Genomic DNA, 25,325 nt, shown 5'->3' on the forward strand with positions numbered 1-25,325 from the left:
GCGACTCCACTTTCAAGGAGCTGTGAACCTGCACTCCAGATGGGGTCCGTTTGGAGGTGGCGGAAATGACGAAGGATGATACGATGTATCTCTGGAGGTTGGTGGGGTGGTAGGTGAGGACCAGTGGGGTTCTGTCCTGGTGGCGATTGGAGGGGCGGGGCTCAAGGGCAAAGGAGCGGGAAGTGGAGGAGATGCGGTGGAGAGCACCAAGGATATATTTCCCTCCCCTCCCCTATCAGTGTTCCGGAAAGACCATTCCCTCCGCGACTCCCTTGACAGGTCTACACCCCCCACCAACCCAACCTCCACACCCGGCACCTTCCCCTGCAACCGCAAGAAATGTAAAACTTGCGCCCACACCTCCCCCCTGACTTCCCTCCAAGGCCCCAAGGGATCCTTCCATATCCGTCACAAATTCACCTGCACCTCCACACACAGCATTTATTGCATCCGCTGCACCCGATGTGGCCTCCTCTACATTGGGGAGACAGGCCGCCTACTTGCGGAACGTTTCAGGGAACACCTCTGGGACACATGCACCAACCAACCCAACCGTTCCGTGGCTGAACACTTTAACTCCCCCTCCCACTCCGCCAAAGACATGCAGGTCCTTGGCCTCCTCCATCGCCAGACCATGGCAACACGATGCCTGGAGGAAGAGTGCCTCATCTTCTGCCTAGGAACCCTCCAACCACAAGGGATGAATGCAGATTTCTCCAGCTTCTTCATTTCCCCTGCCCCCACCTTATCTCAGTCCCAACCCTCGGACTCAGCACTGCCTTCTTGACCTGCAAACTTCTCCCGACCTCTCCGTCCCCACCCCCTCTCCGGCCTATCACCCTCACCTTTACCTCCTTCCACCTATCACATTCCCAACGCCCCTTCCCCAAGTCCCTCCTCCCTACCTTTTATCTTAGCCTGCTTGGCACACCTTCCTCATTCCTGAAGAAGGGCTTATGCCTGAAACATCGATTCTCCTGCTCCTTGGATGCTGCCTGACCTGCTGCACTTTTCTAGCAACACATTTTTCAGTTCTGATCTCCAGCATCTGCAGTCCTCACTTTCTCCTTACCATTAAGTGTATAAGTCTTGCTAAGATTTGCTTTCCCAAAATGCAGCACCTCACATTTATCTGAATTAAACTCCATCTGCCACTCCTCAGCCCATTTGCCCATCTGGTCAAGATCCTGTTGTAATCTGAGGTAACCCTCTTCGCTGTCCACTACACTTCCAATTTTGGTGTCATCTGCAAACTTACTAACTGTACCTCTTAGATTACATTACATTACAGTGTGGAAACAGGCCCTTCGGCCCAACAAGTCCACACCGACCCGCCGAAGCGCAACCCACCCATACCCCTACATTTACCCATTACCTAACACTACGGGCAATTTAGCACGGCCAATTCACCTGACCTGCACATCTTTGGATTGTGGGAGGAAACCGGAGCACCCAGAAGAAACCCACGCAGACACAGGGAGAATGTGCAAACTCCACACAGTTAGTCGCCTGAGGCGGGAATTGAACCCAGGTCTCAGGCGCTGTGAGGCAGCAGTGCTAACCACTGTGCCACCGTGCTCGCATCCAAATCATTTATGTAAATTACAAAATGTAGAGGACCCAGCACAGATCCTTGTGGCACTCCACTGGTCACAGGCCTGCAGTCTGAAAACCAACCTACCACCACCACCCTCTGTCTTCTACTTTTAAGCCAGTTCTGTATCCAAATGGCTAGTTCTCCCTGTATTCCATGAGATCTAAACTTGCTAATCAGTCTCCCATGGGGAGCCTTGTCGAACGCCTTACTGAAGTCCATATAGATCACATCTACTGCTCTGCCCTCATCAATCTTCTTTGTTACTTCTTCAAAAAACTCAATCTAGTTTGTGAGACATGATTTCCCACGCACAAAGCCATGTTGACTATCCCGAATCAGTCCTTGTCTTTCCAAATACATGTACATCCTGTCCCTCAGGATTCCCTCCAACAACTTGTCCACCACTGAGGTCAGGCTCACCGGTCTATAGTTCCCTGGCTTGTCTTTACCGCCCTTCTTAAACAGTGGCACCACGTTTGCCAACCTCCAGTCTTCCGGCACCTCACCTGTGACTATCGATGATACAAATATCTCAGCAAGAGGCCCAGCAATCACTTCTCTAGCTTCCCACAGAGTTCTCGGGTACACCTGATCAGGTCCTAGGGATTTATCCACCTTTAACTGTTTCAAGACATCCAGCACTTTCTCCTCTGTAACCTGGACATTTTGCAAGATGTCACCATCTATTTCCCTACAGTGTATATCTTCCATATCCTTTTCCACAGTAAATACTGATGCAAAATATTCATTTAGTATCTCCCCCATTTTCTGTGGCTCCACACAAAGGCCGCCTTGCTGATCTTTGAGGGGCCCTATTCTCTCCCTAGTTACCCTTTTGTCCTTAATAGATTTGTAAAAAACCTTTGGATTCTCCTTAATTGTATTTGCCAAAGCTATCTCATGTCCCCTTTTTGCCCTCCTGATTTCCCACTTAAATATACTCCTACTTCCTTTATACGCTTCTAAGGATTCTCTCGACCTATCCTGTCTATAGCTGACATATGCTTCCTTCTTTTTCTAACCAAACCCTCAATTTTTTTAGTCATCCAGCATTCCATTTACCTACCAGCCTTCCCTTTCACCCTGACAGGAATATACTTTCTCTGGATTCTTGTTATCTCATTTCTGAAGGCTTCCCATTTTCCAGATGTGTGATTGTTGAATGACTGTTAACATATATGAATATAATTTAGTACATTTTTGGAAGGAAGAATGAGAAGCCCACATACTCTTTAAGAAAAATGTTTTGAAATGCAGAAGGATCTGGGGAACAGATAAATCACGAAAAGTAGTAATACAGGTTAGTAAAACTTTGACTTCTGTAACCACCTCATTGGTGACCCAGATTACCTCAGTCTTTGAGCCTGATTCAGATGGAGATGTGAGAAGTGTCCTTTTAGCAGAGACTTTAGTGCTTGCTGCCTCTACTTCTTTCATTGGTGGTTTTGCAGATCTATCAGCACTACGATGATGAGCTCTTAACCATTTAGAGACCTGGGTGATTGGTTTCTTTGGCCTTCCCAAAGAGGTGCTCGTGATATTCACATACACAGCACACACACGCTGGCACCCCTGACAGTATGGAACATCCTACAGAACGCACTTGAAATGGACCACACCATTTTATGTCTTTGGAGCTTTAGATTAGATTAGATTAGATTAGATTAGATTATTAGATTAGATTAGATGATTAGATTAGATTAGATTAGATTACTTACAGTGTGGAAACAGGCCCTTCGGCCCAACAAGTCCACACCGACCCGCCGAAGCGCAACCCACCCATACCTCTACATTTACCCCTTTAACCTAACATTACGGACAATTTAGCATGGCCAATTCACCTGACCCGCACATCTTTGGACTGTGGGAGGAAACCGGAGCACCCGGAGGAAACCCACGCAGACACGGGGAGAATGTGCAAACTCCACACAAGTCAATCGCCTGAGTCGGGAATTGAACCCGGGTCTCTGGCGCTGTGAGGCAGCAGTGCTAACCACTGTGCCACCGTGCCGCCCACTGGCACCAGTGTTGCTATGTCACAATCACCAAGCAATCAAGGATAGAACTAGCACTGAGGATGGAATTTTCTATTCTGGTGTACAGCTTTGGCAGAAGATGTGAGTGTGAGTGTCACTTATGTTTGAGGCAAGTCAACCTTCGCATGTTCAAAGCTACATGCTTCCTTTATCCTTTAAAGAGATTTATTGTGGAATATATTTTGAAACATTGCCTTCCCAAAAGTTTCACAATCATTAGATTAGATTACATTACAATGTGGAAACAGGCCCTTCGGCCCAACAAGTCCACACCGACCCGCCGAAGCGCAACCCACCCATACCCCTACATTTACCCCTTACCTAACACTACAGGCAATTCAGCGTGGCCAATTCACCTAACCTGCACATCTTTGGACTGTGGGAGGAAACCGGAGCACCCGAAGGAAACCCACGCAGACACGGGGAGAATATGCAAACTCCACACAGTCAGTCGCCTGAGTTGGGAATTGGACCCGGGTCTCTGGCGCTGTGAGGCAGCAGTGCTAACCACTGTGCCACCGTGCCGCCCACAATTGCTTCTTACAGCTTTGAAGCAATCACATCTGTGTCATCTCTAATACCACATTTTGCATGTACAATGCAGAAGTGTGTTCAGCATGAAGTCTTTACTGAAGGCATAGAGTCATACTGCAACGAAACAGACCTCTCAGTCCAACTAGTCAAAGCCGACCATGTTCCCAAACTAAACTTAGGCCCACTAGTTTCCTTTCATAAGAACTCAATAGTCATGCTGATTTGCAGAGACTCAACATCTAACATTTCTTGCTTCTGAGTTTCTGCAAGTGGACCACAAGAGGTGTTCCAGCAATGCTTCAATTCTCCAGAAACTTCCCAACCAGACACCAATGGGTCACTAATGCTTACAGTAACCAATGAGGGTGGTTTGGACAGCTTCATTGTTATTGTGAACTTAAAATATCTGCCTACAGTGTTTGAGCTTCATGGCAGAGGTCACATGACTATGGTAGACGAAGAAGAACATTTGTACAAGATTGCATTTCAATCCAAACAGTCAACAGTAACTCCTGGGAAATTGGTTGTCCATTCTAGGAGACTCTGGGCAAACTGACAGGGCTAAAGCTCTACCAGGGAAAGAAACAGACTGTCTATAATCTGCACAAATCAATGTTGTATTTGGTAGTGTATCCACCTACTGTGGCAGCACAATATTCTTGCTTATGAAATGATGTTCACTTGATGTCAGTTTTCAGCGTACAACTACGTGAAAAAATGAAAGGAAAATGTGGGAAGGATCATAGTTTGAACTGGGGCGACCATGGAAGGGATTTCTGCCATCATGGTCTGGTCTGGTCTATCCTTTAGGTTTGTCCCAGTCCCCTTAATGCTGATTCAGTTGGTAAATCTAGTCTGCTCTGCTGTACCAGTAACCTAGACATTGGCTGAAGTAATTCTAACTCTTTTACTACACCTTTGGTTAGAACCATATCTCTCTAAGTACAGAGTGTTTCTATCAATATCCTTTTCAGATTATCATGCTTATATATCACGGACCAATTTACATTGACCCTTGCTCCACAGACAGAGCACGTATTAATGAGTTCCTGAACCATTTAAGTAAGTACGACTTTCAGTTGACTACATCTTGCCAAAACTGCTTTGTTCAATTTCCAGAAGGAACATGTTATTGAAATATGTGTCCCATTGTGTTCTGTGAGATAAGACAAACAATCACTGGAATATGTTTCAAACAAAGCAGAAGGTCACAAAGGAAACAAACTTGAATTCATGAGGCCAGTTCAGACAAAACAGAATAAAACAGGCCACAGATCAGAAAATGGAGCAAACGCAAGTTTTTATTAATCCTTAAATGTCTTTGAGTTTTTAAAGTAAAAGTAAACAACTTTTTTTCTTTTGCCTAAGAAATTTAGAGATCACACAAGCAGAACAAGGAGGGAAAAGAAAACTAAAGAATAGAGAGAGAGAGGTACAAGAGATTTATGCATGTAGAGAGGGACTAACAGGTTTGATGATGGGGAGGGACTAGTGGGAATCACCATGACATGTTTGTCACTTACAAACTATGTTGATCACATTTATTAAGGTCATTTATGGGTTCCAAACTTTTCTCTGCTGGTTAAAGAGATGGTCGAACTACTTTGTAGAATAGTCTTGAGCCATTCATCATAAATGAAAAATATGTGTCACAAAATATGGTTTCCTTATAAAGTTATGTTTTGACTAGGATTTCGTAATTGAAATATAACTGCAATTTTGTGTGACCCCTTAAGAGAAAAGGCATGCATTGTCGTCAAATCCAAACTTTACGTTGTGCAGTTCTAACTTTGAAACTGCACTGGAGCAAGTGTGCAGTTAAAAGAAATGATTCTCTGGGAACCATGAGCCTGTGAAAAATATGAAACCAGAAGTAAGAAGACCAGATATAGGAAGCTATGACTGTTTTTTTTAAAAAAAGTGATTCAGCAATCCCCATGGTTCCTATGCATTCTCTAAAATGCTGTGTGACACCATTTTACATTCAACCTCGGTGTGTGTTGAGCACTTGCCTTTGTCAATGTTGAGAGCTATTTTCAGACTATGACTCATTTGTTCCTTGCTTTATTTTAACTTTATCAGCTGTGTTCTGGAGTCAGTTCAGGAATTCAACAAGGAGACAGAAGCAAAACAGAGGGGCCAGTCTTTTGTCTCAAAGAAGTACAGAAAAAGAAAACAGGGGAGAGAAAGAGATTGAGAGAAAGGTAGACATAGACATGTCACTGATGTTATACACCTGACATTAACCCAACCCAGTGAAGAGCTGTAAAGCATTGATGCAGAAGATTAAAAATATTGAAAATGAAATGCAAACCTTTGCCGTGCAACTTGCTGCCTAGTTATCCATCTTACCCCATTCTGTGCCAGTACCTCACACTTACTGTATTAATATACTGAAATTTTTACCCAGATAATCAGTAGAACATGGATTTTTCTCCCTCATGGAATGGCTGGAACATAGAAACTAGGAGCAGGAGTAGTCCATTCAGCCCTTCCATTCTGCTCCATCATCCAATGTTCATGGCTGATCCTTGATCACAGTATCATATTCCCACTTCCTCTCCATTCCAACTGATGCCTTTAATATCTGTAGAAAATGAGACAAATAGCAGAGCTGCATTTAAGGGGAAGTTAAAGATATTAATACAACAGAAATGAATGGAAAGACATGGTAATAGCATTAGAAAAAGTACATGAGGATCAAGCTGGTCTGAAGCACAAAAATATTGATAAAAATCAGTTGAGCCAAATGGCTTTTGTCTGTGTTGTAAATTCTACGTAATAGGTAAACTGAAATATTTTTCAGCTGCTTTTATGTGCCGTAACTCAGGAACACTCCTGCAAATGACTTGGGCATGAGGCTTAGGATCAGCCCGTGAGATAAACAATACTTGAAAATCCACAAGGCAGTGTTTTGCTAGTGTTGACATCTTTGGCCATAAATCCTGCTGACAGCGAATGGGTTAAGATCAATTTGTGGTTGCTGTACCAAGTACATGCACTGTTCGCAAGCTGGACACATGATGGAAAAGTACTAAAACAGGATAAGCTTTTAAGAACTGGAACATGACACAGCAGTTCGCAGTTTTGCGCCAAAACGTATCATGTGATATGCCAGTGAATTGAAAACTGGTTTAAGTCAGGGTTAGCAAAGGTGCAGCAGATGGTGCACCACTTGCACATTATCCTGCTACCAAAGTAAGTGCGTTTTAGTGAAACACATAAATATCGATGGATACCTGGAACTTTGTTACTCAAAGCTAAGAGTTGTCTTGACTTTGAGAAGATCATAGCTCCTGATAAATATCCTACTTGTGAGTATAATTGCTCCCATCACTCGTTTTTAAGAATGCATCCGTCCAAGACAACCTTATCACAGGCTGAGAGTTTCCAATGAAAATACTGGAGAATGTATCAGCATTGTTTGAATATGTGCATCCCACTGAGCAAGACTCCAAAAGTACACATTCAGACAACTGAGTTTTAGTGCTAGTACAGTCTTTGATCATGAGAATATCACAGCCAAGCCTGATTCCCTCCTCACACAATATTCTGGGAATCAAACCTTCCATCAGAAAGCGTTGGAGATCAGGAATGTGAACTGTGCTCCATTCATCACTCATGCCATGAACTCCAATGCCAAACATAGTGTCCCTACTGCCATATCCTTTGAGATCTTGTAACAGAATGTGCTAGAAGCTCTCCAATGAGATGTGTCTATAATGGGGTCAGACAGATTGAAAATCAACCTGCAAATCCTTCTAACAAATACTAAGGGTAGGCAGTAAGAGTGGGAGAGATTCCTGGTCAGTCACATAATGGAAAGAAAGTTGAAGTCTCTACCATCACTATCCATAACTCCAGACTACAACATTCATGTTGTCACAGTAACTCGACTTCACTGAGTAAACTGTTCTATGATCTCAACTGGACAAGTCAGATTACAGAACTCTGGCTTGAGGTATCATATGTTTAACCTTTGTAATTGGCTACTGTGTAATTTTTATTAATTGTAACTCGAATTAACTGTATCTGTACAGTGTAATTGTGACACACTGCTGTCATTCCAGCAGAGGTGAATTAGCTAAGCACTAGGTAAGAGTTAAACAGCAGTGATTCAGCAGTAATGAAAAAGAGAAATAAAAAAGACAAAGCAAGTTATTTAATTATATAAGACTATTAAAATGATCTTAAAATATTCAGCAAAACTCAGGGCAGTGATGGCCTCCTGATATTATCACGAGACTATTAATCTGGAGACCAGGTAGTGTTCTGGGTCCTGCCATGGCAGATGGTGGAACTTGAATTCAGTGATATGAAAATCTAGAATTAAAAATCTAATGATGATCATAAAACCATCACTGATTGCCAGGAGAAGCCCATCTGGTTCACTAATGTTGATTAGAGAAGGAAATCTGTCATCCTTACCTGGTCTGGCCTACATGTGACTCCAGACCTACAGCAATATGGTTTAACTCTTAATGCCCTCTGGTGTTTAGGGACTGGTAATGATTGCTAGCTTAGCCAGTAATGCCCACATCCTGTGAACGAATTAAAAAAACAAAGCTTCAATCTGTTTCCCAACATTACAGTGCCTCAAGTCTAGGGAAATTATATCTTTGTCTCAAGTTTTGAAGTTTCTACTTAATTGACTCTTTAGTTTCTTTGCTATGGACTGTGAAAACAACCAATTATTCTTTTCAAAGTTTTTTTTATTTCATTCTTGGAACATGGGCTTCGCTGCCTTTGCCATCATTTACAGTCCATTCCAATTGAGAAAGTTTTGGAGAGCTGCGTGGCTGCTCAGTCCATTTGGTGTAGGAGAGAGGGAGTTCCTGGATTTTGACAACTGAAGGAATGGCAATACATTCCCAAGTAAAGATGGTGTATGGCTTTGAGGAGAACTTGCAGATCCTTCCAGATGGTAGTGGTCATGGGTTTGGAAAGAGGTCCACTATTGGGAATCGGTGGAGGAAGGGATGGGCATTTGAGGATTTGGTGCCAATCAAATGGACTGCTTTGTCCTGGGAGATATCAAGATTCTTGTTGGAGCTGCATTCATTCAGGTAAGAGGGGAGTGTTCCATCATACTCCTGACTTGTGCCTTTTAGATGGTAGATAGGCTTTGAGGAATCAGGTGGTGAGTTACTTGCCATAATATTCCTAGCCTCTGACATGATCTTGCAGCCACAGTATTTATATGGTTTGTCCACTTCAGTTTCTCATCAGTGGTAACCCCCAAGATGTGGCCATCAAGGGATTGAGTGATGGTAACTTCATGAATGCCAAAGAGTGATGGTTAGACTACCTCTTTTTGGAGACATTCATTGCCAGAAGTAGTGGGTAGATGTTCCTGTAAAGTCTGCCAACATGAAGTTTTCACAAATCTGACAGCCTAAACTTTCTCAGTTCTATTAAACTGCAGACTTATAACTAAACTCTCCTGATTTGGACAGTCTTTTGCTGAAGTAATCAATACCCTGAACTGCCCTTGATCATTATAGAAGATAAATTAAACTTACTTATGAACTCAACTCTGGCAGTTTATGAACTGAATAATAAAAAATATTCAATCCTAGATTTGCCTGCATTGAAAACAAAGCTAGTGGTCTTAAGTGTTTATGTCACCTGTCATAAACCAAACTGTATAAACATCTTTCCATTAACACCACAGGGGTCTTTAGTAACCTGTTTTTCTACAATTATTAAAGTTAGGTCACTGCTCTGGATGCATTTTCGGACCTTTTTTCTATAAAAAGAAATTTACAGAAACAACCGATGTGCATCTGCTTTTATTTTGAAACCCCAATTCAGGAAATGATATTAATATACATAAATTATATACCTTTCATTCCGCTTTCTACGTGTTGGTCATTGTTTCTTTTGCCACTTATCTTAAATCTGTGCTTTCTTGTTCATGATCCCTTCATAAGTGAGAACAGTTTCTCCCGATTTATTTTGTCTAAACCCTTCATGATTCTGAATGTCTCTATCCAATCTCCACTCAGTCTTCTCTTCTTTGAAGGAAATAGTCACAACTTCTCCAATCTACCCCCATAGCTTCACGTCCTCATCCTCAGAAACATTCTTACTATTTTTTTCTGCTTTAGCTCTCATGCCTTCATAACTTCCCAAAACCGCAGCATCCAGAACTAGGTGCAATCCAGTAGAGACCAATGTTTTGGTGCTTTAAACTGAGAGGTCAAAGGAAACTTCCTGATCTTGCATGAATACGTTCAGTGCCCCCAGTACTTAAAGGCAGAACAAGTTGGAGGCAGGGCAACCTTAAAATTGATCTCCTTGCTGGGAGTACTGAATTTACCTTTATATCCCAATGTCACCCTAAGGAGTGCATTCATTAACTGAGTACTGGTGAGTCTTTATAATTTATTAGGTCAATGTGCATGCACAGGCTTTGTGAAATATTCATAGTGAATTATTAGACCTAACTCACTTCTGGTAATTGATGTTATCTCCTCGATGGACTGTAACTATTATTTACTCCAGAGCCAGGCTGACATAAAAAAAATTAAGATCACAGCTACCAGACTTTTGGTATTATAAATACATTGCTATAACTCCCAACAGCTGGGCTATCGTGTTAATGGAAGGTCAGGCTCCATGTCTATTCCTGACAAGTTTATATAGTTGCTTAGTAACATGTTACACAACAATATAAACACCACTGACTATCCAGAAGCCAGTTAGATGAGTTGATCATCATGTTCAGGCCTACGTAATCAATTGGAATAACCTAAATCAGAGTAGCTCAAAGGGAACAAATGGATGTGTTAAAATATGTGAAAGAATGTATGATGCACCTGTAAGGAGTTGGGATTTGCTTACTACTGTTTAATGCTGCAGTTGACATGCTGTGCTCTTTAACTAAATAAAAGGTACAATTTCATAGCAACACCTAACCCCATCTCTAACCAACTATCCTAGGCTTTTAAATAATACTGACTGACATCAATTAGTGTAACCCTCTAACCAAGTAGACCACTCCCATGAACTCTAACTAATAATTTCTGTGCTATCTCTAAGTAAGTAGCCTAAGCTAGCACCAACAATATGCAAGATTCTGAAGGCCGTGACAGAGATTTTGAGAGATTGTTTCCTCTAGCTGGAGAATCTAGAACAGAAGCATACAGCCTCAGGGTGATCATTTAAGACTGAGATAAGGCGAAAGCCCTTCAGTCAAAAGTTTGTGAATTTTTGAAATTCTTTACCCAAGCAGGGTCTAACTGTGGAAAGAAAGCAGATTTAATATTTCAGGTTCAGTGACCCTTCTTCAAAAGGGTCTGAAAAAGGGTCAAATGGACTCAAAACGTTAACTCTGTTTTCTCTCCACAGGTGCTGCCGGTGATCTTTTCCAGCAAATTTTGTTTCTGTTTCTGATTTTTAGCATCTGCAGTTCTTTGCATTTTTTTTGTCTAGGATCTGTCACTGTCATCTGTCTATTTTCTAAATGGTGAGAAAATTCCTAAAGCCAAAGTACAAAGGGATCTGGGAGTGTTAGTCCAGGATTCTCTAAAGTTGACTCGCAGGTTGAGTCCGTGGTTAAGAAAGCAAATGTAGTTGTCACTTATCTTAAGAGGGTTGGAATGTAAAAGCAGCGATCTGCTTCTGAGACTTTATAAAGCTCTGGTTAGGCCCCATTTAGAATACTGTCTCCAGTTTTGGGCCCCACACCTCAGGAAGGACATACTGGCTCTGGAGCGTGTCCAGCGGAGATTCACACGGATGATCCCTGGAATGGTAGGCCTAACATACCATGAATGGCTGAGGATCCTGGGATTGTATTCATTAGAGTTTAGAAGGTTGAGGGGAGATCTAATAGAAACTTACAAAATAATGCATGGCTTAGAAAGGTGGACGCTGGGAAGTTGTTTCTGTCAGGTGGGGATACTAGGACCCGTGGGCACAGCCTTAGAATTAGAGGGGGGTCATTTAAAACGGAAGTGCGGAAACATTTCTTCAGCCAGAGAGTGGTGGGCCTGTGGAATTCATTGCCACGAAGCGCAGTGGAGGCCGGGACATTAAATGTCTTCAAGGCAGAGATTGATAAATTCTTAATCTTGCCAGGACTTAAAGGATACGGGGAGAATGCGGATAAGTGGCATTGAAATGCCCATCAGCCATGATTGAATGGTGGAGTGGACTCAATGGGCCAAATGGCCTTACTTCCACTTCTATGTCTTAAGGTCTTATGGTCTTATTGAATGCAATTAAGGTTACAATAGGTCCGTGGGGGATTCAAGGGACACGGAGAATGAGCAAAGTTAAATTCCAACATCAGCTATGATCATGTTTAATGGAGAAGCAAGCCTGTTAGAAGCAGGATAGCCTACTCCTAATCAGTTACACTAACCCTACAAAACATGACAAGCAACCAGAACTAGTTCCTACTAGCAAACCAACAGTCATTGATTCCAGCCCACAAATCACAACTTCCAATCATTCTAGCCCAAGATTAGCTTAACCAACAACTACAACTTTATTAACTCCAGTATTCCCTGCTCCCACCAGATTCATCAAAAAACCCTAATACCTAACTCAAACCCATGACTATATCTCTCATTTTAGCTGGAGGTATAGCCCTAACCTAATCCCAGTCCTAACTGACTCTTCCAACAATTCTATGAGGGTAGCATAGTGGTCAGCACTGCTGCCTCACAGCGCCTGGAACCCAGGTTTGATTCCATCCAAAGGCACCGTATGTGTGGAGTTTACACATTCTCTGTGTCTGCGCTGGTTTCCTCCAAAGATGTACAGGCTAGGTGGGTTAGCCTTGGGAAATGCAGGGTTATAGGGATAGGATAGAGGGGTGGGTCTGTGTGGAATTCTCTTCAGACTGTCTGTTTCCTGTTGGCCTGTTTCCACACTGTAGGGATTCTATGAACAATGCTCCTCATTCGACAATAACTCCTGTACCTGACACTGTGATGTTTACCTGCATTGTGCTATCCACTGAGATATTTCTGGATCAGTATCGTGCTCATTTCCTTAAAGTCCCAAAATATGCCTGCTGGGGTCAGTGACCATTCTGGAATAACTGCAGTGTTCCATGGGACATTGTTATCTGATCAATTCATTCCATGTAGGGATATCAATTTAATAGTGAACATGCCAAACAGCACTCAGCTAAATATAAAGCTTTGAAAGAATCTCTCTAAAAGTTCAACGTGAGGCAGTGAAAGGAACTCCTTCAGTGCAATGGGACAAGGGAGTGATTATGTTTCTTAACTGCAACTATCTGCCTTGGAAAACAAGGGTCAGCCAACTTCAGTCCGCTACAATATCATTTGCTACTTGAGTCAGCTGGAAACAAAACCCTTGAGTCTAGTCAAAGGAAACTCATTCATTGGAATCAGAGTTCCAGGAATCCAGATTCCCTTTTATCGGTATTGCCGTGAATCCTGATCTAGTCCAGGTTCTTGCAAGTGTACTATATAAATAGTGGCTGGGTAGGAGTTTGAATGCATGCACAGTTTGTGTTGGGTATAGTTTGTTTCCTGTATGTTTGTGACTGTAATTGGAGACCATTCTTTATTAGCTAACCTATCTACAAATATAAATAGTCTAGCTTTTCCAATCGCAGGGAGGTTCAGACCCAAGCAGAAAAGGTACACTGAACCTTTATAGAACTCTATCTGGACTACAGCTCGAGTGTTGTCTGACTTTGGGCAACACATTTTTGGGAAGAGTGATGGGGCCTGGAGATAACACAAAGATAATTTATCAAATGACATCGGGGGAAGCTGGTGGCATGGTAGTAATATCATCGGACAAGGATTCCAGGCTAATGCTTTAATGACAGGTTCAAATCCAACCAGAGCTGGTAGATTTAATTCAATAAATCTGGAACTAAAAGCTAATTTCACTGATTGCCATGACAATTATCACTGATTACTGTAACAATCCATCTAGATTACTATATTCATTCACCAGTGAAGATTCAGCAGTGGTAATGGCCCTACCTCTGACCTAGAAGTTCAAGTCCCAACTGCTCAAGAGGTATGCCATAACATGTTTGAGCTGGTTCATTCATAGTATTTATGCACACACCATCCTGACTTGGAAATATATCCCCATTCCTTCAGTGTCACTGGGTAAAATCTTGGAATATTTTTCCCCTCATTGTATTGTTGGTTTATTGACACTGAATGAACTGCAGCAGTTCAATAAGGCAGCTCACCATCACCTTCTCAAGGGCAACTGGGGACAGCCCATGCAGAGGACCCACATACCCTAAATAATTAAATGGCTAGTGTCCCTAGAGAAGGGAATCTTCTATCCTTGTCTGGTCTAGCCTATTATAATTTCAGATCCCATGAGTCTTACTGACTTATAATTAGCCAGTCCTTCTCACCACCCCCATGTTATAATGTCAGATATAAGATACTGCCATTGATTTTTCTTGCTAGTCCTGGTCTAAGTTACTGATATCATGGGGTAAGGATGCCCACATGGCATCTTGGACAGTATATAAACTTAATTTATCTTCATAATTGAGCTTATTATATATAATAGGTAGCTACATTTCATCCAAAATATATGATTGCTTGTGAAACGTAGAAATATAGGAGGAGTAGGCTATTCAACCCATTCAATATGATCATGGCTGATCATCTAACTCAGCTTCCAGTTTAAACCTTCTCTCCATACCCTTTGATCCCTCTACCTTCTTAAAAACACTCACTGTTTTGCCCTAACCACAGAGAATTTCACACTCTTACTACTGTCTGGGTAAAAGCAATTCTCCTTATCATAGTCCTAAGTGACCTACCCCACATCCTTATATTGTGTTCTGGACTACTCCATCATTAAAATATCCTTCTGGCAGTTACCCTGTCTAGTTCTATTAGAATTTTATAGATTTTGGAGATCCTCACTATTCTTTTAAACTCCAACAAGTATAGTTCCAATCAATTCAATCTCTCTTGCTACATCAGTCCTTCCATTCCAGGAATCAGCCTGGCTAACCTTTGTTGCACTTCCTCCATAAGCAGAACATCTTTTCCCAAGAAGGAGAACAAAACACTACACAGTACTCTAGATATGTGTTACCAAGGGCCTGTACAATTGCAGCAAGACATTCCTGTTCCTCTATCAGGCTCACCTTAAGTGTAAGCTCCACTGCATTATTACTAATGCTCATACATTTACACACAGTATTGACAACAAACACATAATCAGAAGTTGAACAAGTTAGCCCTTCGCAGGAAGTCCTTTATATGCTGATAAGTGCAGCCTATTTCATGATGTCAGTTAATCCTTTCAGGTCCTAATACATGTTCTATATGTGACTCCAGGTCCACAGCTTTGATTCTTAATTGCCCTCTGAAATTTAGCAAGCCACTCAGTTCAAGGGAAATTAATGATGGATAACAAATGCTTGCTTCTCTAGTAATATCACCATCTAATACAAAAATAACAAGATAGAGTTGCTAATTCTAATTGGACACTGTATATATCAACACAGGAAGTGATGTAGCCTCATATGACCTTGTCTTTCTTGTAGCCTTGTGGAAGGATGATACCATAGTAAGATATTTCTTAATTAAAATGACTGTTTTCCTTATTTCAGCAGGTTACAAAAATTCTTTAGAAACAAAATGAGAGAAAATATAGATATCAGAGTTGAGGAAGTTTAGTTTGCCTTTATGAATCATTGAAATGACTGACACAAAAGGTAATACGAGGGGAAAAAAAAACATTTTTAATGTAGGGGTGGTTAGACTGTGTGTGTGTGTGGTGAAGATATCTTCGATCAAAACTTTCAAAAACTAATTGGGCAATTAAATGATGTGAAATCTTTTAAGGTCTACAAGGAAAAGTTAGGTGAGTGGGATTAGCTGAGTTGCTCTTCAGAGAGATGGGAAGGACATTAAGGTAGAACAAACTCCTTCTATTCTGTAACTATTCTCTGATTTGAAGGGCAAAGCTGGGTAGAATACAATGTGTCAACTGTATTGACTTTTCAATGGTTAGGCTGCCTACACAATTGCATCTTGCATTTCCAAGCCTTACCTTGAAGACATAAAGATTATCACTAGTCCATTACTGGGTGTTCTGCACACACTGTTAGGATGTTCTAATTTAAATTTATGGGTTTAGAGATCCTTAAAGCATCAAAGGCTACAGAAAGAAAATAGAAATATGATATTGAGATAGAGGATTTGCCAGGATCATGTTGAACAGTGGAAAAGGTTTGATGGGCTAAATGGCCTACTCCTGCCTGTATTTGCTATGTTTCTATGCATTGGTTTTTGATTCTTACCTCTAAGTCAAACTCCAATGCTGAGAGTTGAGTAGTTAATCTAAGCTGATACTCCAATGCAAAATATTGAGAGTCTGTACTGTGATTTTTTTTTTGGATGTGGTGTCAATCTGTGATATTAACTCAATTGTTAGGTGGATGTAAAAGATCTCCAGTACAATCTCCAGGTCCACAGCAGTCCTCAGCTAAATTAATCCAGTCACCAGAATTGCCAGAAATAACATATGTTCAGATAAATGGTCATTTTTCTGAAATCTTAACTCTGCTCCTCTTCACAGGTGATGCCAGGCCTGCAAAGTATTTCCATAATTTCTTTGGTTTTATTTCAGGTTTTCAGCATCAACAGTATTTTAATTTGCTATCACCATAAATAATCTGGTTATTATTTAGTGCTGTCTGTGAGACATTGCTGCGTGCACATTAGCTGTTACTTTTCCTGCATTCTAACAATGAATGCTTCTAAACTATTCAATCGGCTTTAAAGTGCTTTCAGATGTTCTGAGGTTGTGAAAGGCGGTATATAAATGCAAGTTGTTTCTTTCTAACTTGTCTGCTCTTTCGGTGTTTCTGGTCTTGCCATCATCTCCCATCCCTGCTCTGTTATGGCCAACAGATGCAACCTGAGCTACTGTTTTGCGCTTTGGCAATCAGTTTGTCACTTTTAGCCATGTCCCCATTCTTATCATTTCTGATAAGTAACCCACTACTTGTCCTCTCCCCTTCCCAAGTTTCCCTTATTAGTCATCTTCATAGGCTTTAACTGACCCTCACTGTGAACTTCTTTTGGTTCTGCTTTCCCACATACTGGTTAGAATGCCTGATCTCATGAACAGAGACTAATACTTTGGGCCTTCCAACTCCAGTTCTCCAGTAACACTTCAGACCCTCTCACCCATGGCCAGTATTGCAGAATTTGGACAGCAACAACTTCTCCATTCCAATAAGCAGCAGCAAAGACTACATTAAGTGACAGGACCTATACCATTGCATTTTTTGGCTACGCGGGTTGTTTTTTTATCTTTTTTTTTGCTAGTCCAGGGACAGTCCCCCTCAAGGAGGAGAGTCCCCGCACATGCACGCACACAGTCACACAGGCCGGTGCGCTGCTGGAATGTCTCTCCCCTCCAAGGGCTGGCACCACGCACCTGTTTTTTTTTATTACCCCCACACTACTGCCTAACTGCGGTAGTCCTTATTTTTCCCCAGCACCCATGGTGTGTGTGTGTAAATGTGAGACACAGTGAGAGACACAAGGTGCACAATCTTTATTCAAATTCCACCACCGGGAAGATAGGAAAACACCCGAGTGGCCAGTGACAAGCACTGCCCTTCACATCAAAGGGCAATGCTGTGTGATCAAAACAGTGAAGGGGAGGGTAGGGACTAAATCAAAATAGAGTTGGAGGGAGAAATAATGCACTCCACTCCCTGTGGCGCCCACCTCTCCCTGAACAACTCCAGGGTGTTGGTGGACACCGCGCGGGTTGTTTTTTAACTGGGGGAGGCACCGAGCCAGTTATTAGTAGGGACCTTCCCACAATGCGGACAGAATGTATTCTGTCTATAGTGCCTCGCAGTATTTGAAGGAGCAACTCCAATTTATCCCATTTCCCTGCTATTCCACATAAAAATTGGAAACTCAGATTAACTCAAATCCGTGTTTTATTCATACAGTGGGATCTTGTATTTCAAAAGCTCAATGACACCACCTGGTGTTTTACATGGGGTGATGTTTCCCTGTCTCCCCATTCACAATACGGCCAAAGCTGCAGCTTCAGCACTCCGTTCAGAATGCGCATGGTGAAAGCGAGCCCCGCCCCTTGAGGGCGCTGCCCTGCTCTAACCCCGCCCCTTGAGGGCGCAGATCCGTTGAAACCTTCCACGTTGAAAGTCAGATAGCAAAAGGAACCCCGCCCCTTGAGGTCGTCGGGCAGCCGAAGACCCGCCCCTTGATGGCGCCGCCCCTCTGCCCACTCACGGCGAGGAACCCCTCCTCTACCCCTGTAAGGGTGCGCATGCGCGATCGGCGCTTTCGTTGGTCGGGTGCGCGGGGCGAGCGTGTGGTCACGGGTTGAGGCGGGAGTGCGCGCGCGCGCCCTAACCGGTGAGAGCAGAGGGCCGGGCGTCAGCGGCGAGCCCCGGGGCCTGGGCTGGTCATTGGCGGCGAGGATGCTGAGGCAGCGAGTATGGAAACCCTGAAAGTGAAGGACCGGATCCTGGAGAACATCTCGCTGTCGGTGAAGCAGGTGAGAGGCTGTCGCGAGCAGCACCTTTACCGGCGGGTTTACTGCTGCCGACCCATTCGGTCGCCGGGCACCAGCGACTCAGACAGGGCGGTGCACACAGACTGGCTTCCATTTTTATTTGGAGCACTCCAGTGTTTTTAGGATCGCCTTGTACCATCCTGCCCGTTTTCCAAAGCAAACTACAGCCCGATGTTCTTTGTTGACAACTGCATTCTTCTTTTGGTGGGGGAAAGGCTCCAGGATTGAGCAATCACATTGGCCTGGTGAGCTGAATGGCCCTGACCTGTTTCTCACTTGGCTACAGTAGCCACGAAAGCGCTGCCTTTTCTTTTCAGATGCTTTGTCGTAGATTAGTAACCTTTCGACAAAAAGAAACTCCCTTGATCAAAATCTTACCATGTATGCATTCCCCACCACTTAGATATTGTCCGTGTTTATCACAGGCACCAGCCTTTGGCAAATAACCCTAGCTATTACCATTAAAGTAAATTGCAAAGGCGCTGGTTATCAAATATTAGATGTTATAGATCAATGGATCAATCGTTCATCACAGCCGTGGCTTGATATGAAATATAGGATGTGGATCCTCATGTCATGTTGTCATCAGTCATTACAATGAACTCGTTTGCTTAATACTTCATACTTTGTAAACTTATTAAATGAAACCTTAAAGAAACACTGATGCTGTAAATCAGAAGCAAAAGGCAGAAATTGCTAGAAACTCAGCAGGTCTGGCAGCATCTGTGCAGAGAAATCAGAATTAATATTTTGGGTCAAGTGAACCTTCCTCAGAACATACATTTAACAATACAATTTAATTTGGACTTATAAATGTTTTAAAATTGATTTAGCACAAAGCATTATAATGTATGGGCCACTACTTTAGTAAACTCTCAAATGGTTTATTAGCCATATATTTAGGCAGACAGATCATTTCACCTACTCATCAGCTAGATACGGTAGGAAATGTGTTCTGTGTGGATCATTGTCATCTTGCTGACTCGCACCTTATTGTCTGTCATGTTTGACATCTCTTAAAATGAAGGTTGAGGTTACTGGACAACAAGGTGCTTTCAATCATGCTTTCACATGACTGGTCTAAATTTGGTAAATTTTTGAAAGGAATGTTGAGACTGGAGATTGGAAGACTTTCTATTCTGGTCACCAATTGCCAGCATCAAACATGTTAAGTCAGACACTGGATAGGCTAGATATAGAGATCCATATCCTTTGTAATTGAATGGTATTCTGTCTGTTCAAACTAGAACATTCAGTTACCAACTTCAACATTGTACAGTTCTTCAGTGTATTGTCCAAAGCCAATGTATTTTAGCAAAGAAGAGAACATTTCATAGAAATGCTTATTCCAGAATTAATATTTGGATTAAATTAGTGTTAATCCATTCGCATTTGCTATAGTATGTAGTAACTGAACATATTTAAATACTTGTACCCTATACAAATACACATAGGTGTTGATCATTCTGCCACACTATAACTAGCAAAATGAAGCAGCAGTTGTTATATGCGGAAGAGGATCTCACTTATAGTGAGCAGATCCAATAATATATTGATGAATTTAATTGTGAGTTCTTTTAAAATAATATTTAATAGAAGTTCACCCAGGTGTTATCTGTGTCACATTTCTGCATAGGTTGCTTACTTCTCTAGAATTCGGAAGGTCAAGGGGTGATCTAATTGATGTCTTCAAGATATTAAGAGGAAAAGAAAGGGTAAATAAAGATAAACCTTTTCCATTGGTTGTGAATTCTAAAATTTGTGGGTATAATCTGAGAATTAGGGCCAGACAATTCAGAAGAGATGTCAGGAAGCATTTATACAGGATGGTAGAGATTTTGAACTCACTTCTATCAATGGCAGTGGATGCAGAATCATTTGTTAATTTTAAGTCTGAGATAAATTTTTATGAAGCAAAGGTATTAAGAGCTAATGACCAAAGGTAGATATATGGATTTATGCCACTGATCAGCCATTATCTTGTTGATGAAACAGGGTCAAGGAGCTGAATGGCTTATTTCTGTTTCTGTTTCCTAATTGAGTATATTTAATTGTCCGTGTTTTAAGAATAAATTGAATTTGTATGTTTATAGTCATGGAATTAATGGTTAAGTCAGTTGGACTGTTTTGAACAACATGGTTTTGTCTTTCGTTGGAGCTGATGATCTTTCATATTCTATAGTAGATGGTTTCTGGATTGGGGATTTGGAATCAAGTTGGTAAATCCTTTAGGTTTCAGCGTTTTGAGTCTAACATTAAAGTGTGTGAAGTGAATTGCATGGATTGTGTTTATTGACATCATGTCTGTTGTGACTCGCCATGGCTGAAAGCCACACTGATTCCAGGAGGAGTTCCTCAACCACAGGGAGGGGGTGGGTTGAGGAGGAACTTGGCAATGACCTTTCTAACAGTCAACAGCCGTGAGATTCCCCTCTAGTTACCACAGTTGGGCTTGTTCCCTTTCTTGAAATGCTCACAACTGTGGCATCTCGGAGCTTTCCTGAGATGCTCTCCTCCTTCCAGATAAGGAAATAAGGACATAAACAAGAGCACTTTGCTTCCACGCATCAATAGCTCAGCAGGGGTACTATCTCCTCCAGAAACATTGTTGTTCTTCACCTAGCGGATGGCATTCTCTACTTTGTGCAGAGCTGGGTGTTTGTGAGTTCGTGATGTGTAGCATGCGGTGGGATGCGTTCAAGAGTGCTTACATTGATAACAGAGCCCAAAAAGAAATAACAAATACCGCATTGCTAATGCAAATAGCAGAGGATGGCTTTCATCTCTCGACAGCTGCAGGAGAAATGCAGAGAGAAGAATCTACCCCAATACATGGCTTCCTTGATCTTACAAAGGCCTTTGACACTGTCAATCAGGAAGTATTGTGGAGTGTTCTTCTCTGCTTATGCCCGAAATGTCGATTCTCCTGTTCCCTGGATGCTGCCTGACCTGCTGCGCTTTTCTAGCAACACATTTTCAGCTCTGGTCACATCATCTGCATGTTCAATGCGAGATTCCCCAAGCAGGTGCTGAGCTCCCAGCTTCTAAACATCAGCTGAGCCCCAGGTAGATACGGAAAGTGCTTCAGTGATACTTCAAGGCCTCACTGAAGTGTGCCATTCCCAGACGCCTGGGAGTGACTGGCCCAACCGTCCAATGTTGGAGGAGTAGCATCCAGGACGGCGTCAAGCACCTCAAGACTTGCCGTTGGGGAAACTTGTGGAAGCTAGGTAAAAACAGTGTAAGAAGCGCACTGCCACAACAACACCCCACCCTCCCCAATGGAAGCCACTTCAGTCTGTACAGCAACCCACAGGCTTACTGAGGTTGGAAGAGAGTTATCCTTGTCTGAGGGACCACCAATGTTGGTATTTATTACATTTTTAAAAGGTAATTATATCCATCTCCACAACTAAAACATTTAAAAGGCATTTGGATGGGTGCATAGGAAGGATTTAAAAGAATATGGTTCAAACGCTGTCAGATGGGACTAGATCAGTTTAGGATATCTGGTTGGCATGGAAGGGTCTGTTTCCATGCTGTATATCTCTGACTCTAAAATGTTACTTCACACCATTCCTTTATTCCCTGGTACAGTATACGCAATGTGGACCAGATAGAGAATAAATTTCCATTTAGTGTTCCATGAAATATTCCCAGATTCAACACTGCATTTTAAAGCCCTTCTAAGTATGATACTTTAGCATGACAATCTGTTTGCATGCCCTGTTTAAGTGTGCTTTATTCTTTGATTTGGCTGGTCTCTGAGATGAAAAGACATTGCAATGCTAAAATTGCTGTATTAGGTTGATTTTTCTGTTTTTGAGATGCTTGCCAGCTAAAAGATATTTGATTTTTCTAGTTTTAAAAAATACTGCAACTCTTCTTAACTTTCTTTACTGTCAAAGTAAAATCTAGAGTTTGATGTCTGAATGTCTTGGCTTCTGGAGCTATTACTTTGGTCCTATGTGGATTATAGCCTTCTTCTTGGTCATACTTAAAAACAGCATTGCTCTCTATTGCCCACCTTCTACCAGTGGCCTTGGTTACATTTGTTATGATCTACACAAATTGTTAGGGTCCTGGTTCATTTTCTGATCTGTGCTTTGCAAGGCAGTTGTCATTGACAGGCAGTGAAGCACGTTGATGTCTTTTTTCCAGCAACAATCCTACAGAGCACCCCTTGTATAATTACACGTTGGAATTACAGAACCAGATATGTTCAAATACAGCATGAACATTGCACACTTAGTTTAAAAAGCAACCTGTTCTGCGATGTCATTACGTGCTTCCGAAGTAGGTTGGACTTGAACCTGGGCCTTCTGGTTCAGAGATAGAAACACTACCTCTGTGCCACAAGAGTCCTCTAAATTGACCACCAGTGCCAACACATTACTGACCATGTACTTTTTAATCTGCCTGATTGGAGATGTTCTGACACACACCTAGGGCAGTTGGGACTTGAATCCAAGCCTCATGGCTCAGGAAGGGACAAGAGCCCTATCAACATATTTTCTCATCAACCTTGTTGGCAGATGAAATTGTACACTGTTGAAACAGTGGGATTTGTATCTGGCCTCCTAGGCTAGAGGTAGGAATCTTACCACTATGCCACAACAGCCCAATCAATGGAACAAAGAAGAATTTGGAACAGCTGCTGCAGGCTAAATGCTCAGTTTAAGTAAGAGTTTGTCTCTCCAGCGATGCTGTAGGAAGGCATTCTATTTATAAAAGTTAAAAGCCATTCTTTGAGAGGGGGATGTTTCTGAGTCTTAACAGTTTGAACGGTCACCTGTCGATGTGCAAGGGTGAACGGTGTTAGTGACCTGCTCTCTAAAATAGCAAATGGTGGTATAGTGATTTTTGAGAAGATTTGTAGTTCAGGTTGATAAGTATGTAAGTTAGCTCGCTGAGCTTGAAGATTTGCTTTCAGACATTTTGTCACCACACTAGGTAACATCATCAGAGAGTCTCTCTTGAAGCCAGTGAAATGGTGGTATAAGCTAACCTGATTTTCTGCAGAGGGGACCTGTTATTGCTTGCCAATTTCCCCCATCCTCACCCAGGGTATTGCTTTAATAAGTAGTTTAAATTTCCCAGGTTGTGAGACGAACTAACTGTGTAGCTGGGTTATGTATCTGAGGTGAATTCCATTGCTATGTAATGTATATGCAGATTGTAAACAGGAGTGTTGAGAATCTGTATAATACTTCCAATTAAAAGAATGTAATCACAGACTCATCATAAGCAGCACCACAAGGCATCTGCTATAACTAAAAACTATAGCAAGTATGATTGAATGACATTGGCGTAAAGGAAACTTGTTCTCAACTTGTGCGCAAATCGTTTTACATAAAGTTTATTGGTAAATGTTGGATAACAATGGCAGTACAGTGAAAGGAAGCAATGTGGAATTCATTGAAGATTGGCTGAGTGGCAAGACAAGAGTGGACATTCAGAGTACTTGGAAGACATTGATCCTATAGCAATTAGACACTGCAGTAACACTGATTAACACTGATTACTGCACATTCAGTCATTGTTTTATACAGATTGAAAGGCACATCCTTAAATATTTTTAACTGGGATAGTAACTAAAAGAGCAAATCGTAAACAAGGCACAAAATATTTTTCTCCATCTGAGCAATCTAAATTAGTCCCATTTACTTGTTTATTCAAACATTCAGCAGTTTGTTTAAAGGAATTTGTGCAAACTTCTACAACAGTTTCCAAGAATTTCAAGTTCTAACTACCTCTGCAACAAACCTATTACATCCCCACGACAGTTCTTTTTCTGATCATCTTAAAATAGCGCCCATCATTGCAGTTCCAGATTAGTAAAGACCCTGTCATTATTTGTTATTGTAACCTGAAAACCCTATGTAGTCATCATTTAATGTTCTGAGCTGCAGCATAGAAAAACATCCTAACTTCTCAAATGTCTATAACAAGCCCCTCATCCGTTGTAGTTCATGTAGACACCCCATATCTGAAATCCGGAAAGCTCCAGAGTCCGAAAGTTTGTTTTTGTGAAGCTTTTTTCTCATTAACAAGGTTGTTTGACATGCAAACAGTTAACCCAAGTCCACCCCCACTCGGAGTGTCATTCAGATGTGACATTGGGGGGCATGGCCCAGTACTGACCGGCCTCAATTCTGTCTCAAGGCCCGTTTTACTCTCCGTGAGTCTATTCTTTGGAAAGATTTTTTAAAATTTCATAATTAAACTGCCATTTGTTCTGAAATTTGAAAAATTCTGAATTCTGAAAATCAGCCAGTCCCGAACATTTCAGATTGTGTACCTGTATTCAATTAAATTTGTTGCATTTTCAATTTCTGTTGTTAAAGTAATAAATTATACATGATTTCCAATTATAAGTTAAACCTGAGATATCTTCAAATCAACCTGTTCAGGGATGTATTTGCATGCTTCTGGACCAGGTGGATCTTGAACCTGGGCCTCCAAGTTCAACCTGGTATCATTGTCTCTTTGCTTTGATCCAAAACCAGTGAACCCAAAGACTGGCATTGTCTTCTTTCCAAGGGTTCCCTTCACCATTCTATTTAAAGTCCCATTATTTAAGATGTACTTCATTTCCCTGTTGTTACTTC

General features: G+C 41.9%; 1 protein-coding gene across 3 annotated transcripts in view; it reads left to right on the forward strand.

Annotated features, from left to right (window-relative positions):
• The first annotated feature begins 18,538 nt into the window (after window positions 1–18,538).
• The window catches only part of plekhm2 (pleckstrin homology and RUN domain containing M2), a 67,069-nt gene continuing 60,282 nt past the window's right edge, over window positions 18,539–25,325 (forward strand). For all 3 annotated transcript variants that reach the window (XM_087980487.1, XM_087980488.1, XM_087980489.1), the window contains exon 1: window positions 18,539–18,696. In XM_087980487.1, coding sequence (XP_087836613.1) covers window positions 18,637–18,696 — 60 coding nt within the window. In that variant the 5' untranslated portion in view covers window positions 18,539–18,636. The remainder of the gene's footprint in view (window positions 18,697–25,325) is intronic.

Source organism: Chiloscyllium plagiosum, unplaced genomic scaffold (assembly GCF_037043375.1).
Source record: "Chiloscyllium plagiosum isolate Xiang-an unplaced genomic scaffold, Cpla_swu_hap1 HiC_scaffold_37, whole genome shotgun sequence".
Classification (NCBI taxonomy): domain Eukaryota; kingdom Metazoa; phylum Chordata; class Chondrichthyes; order Orectolobiformes; family Hemiscylliidae; genus Chiloscyllium; species Chiloscyllium plagiosum.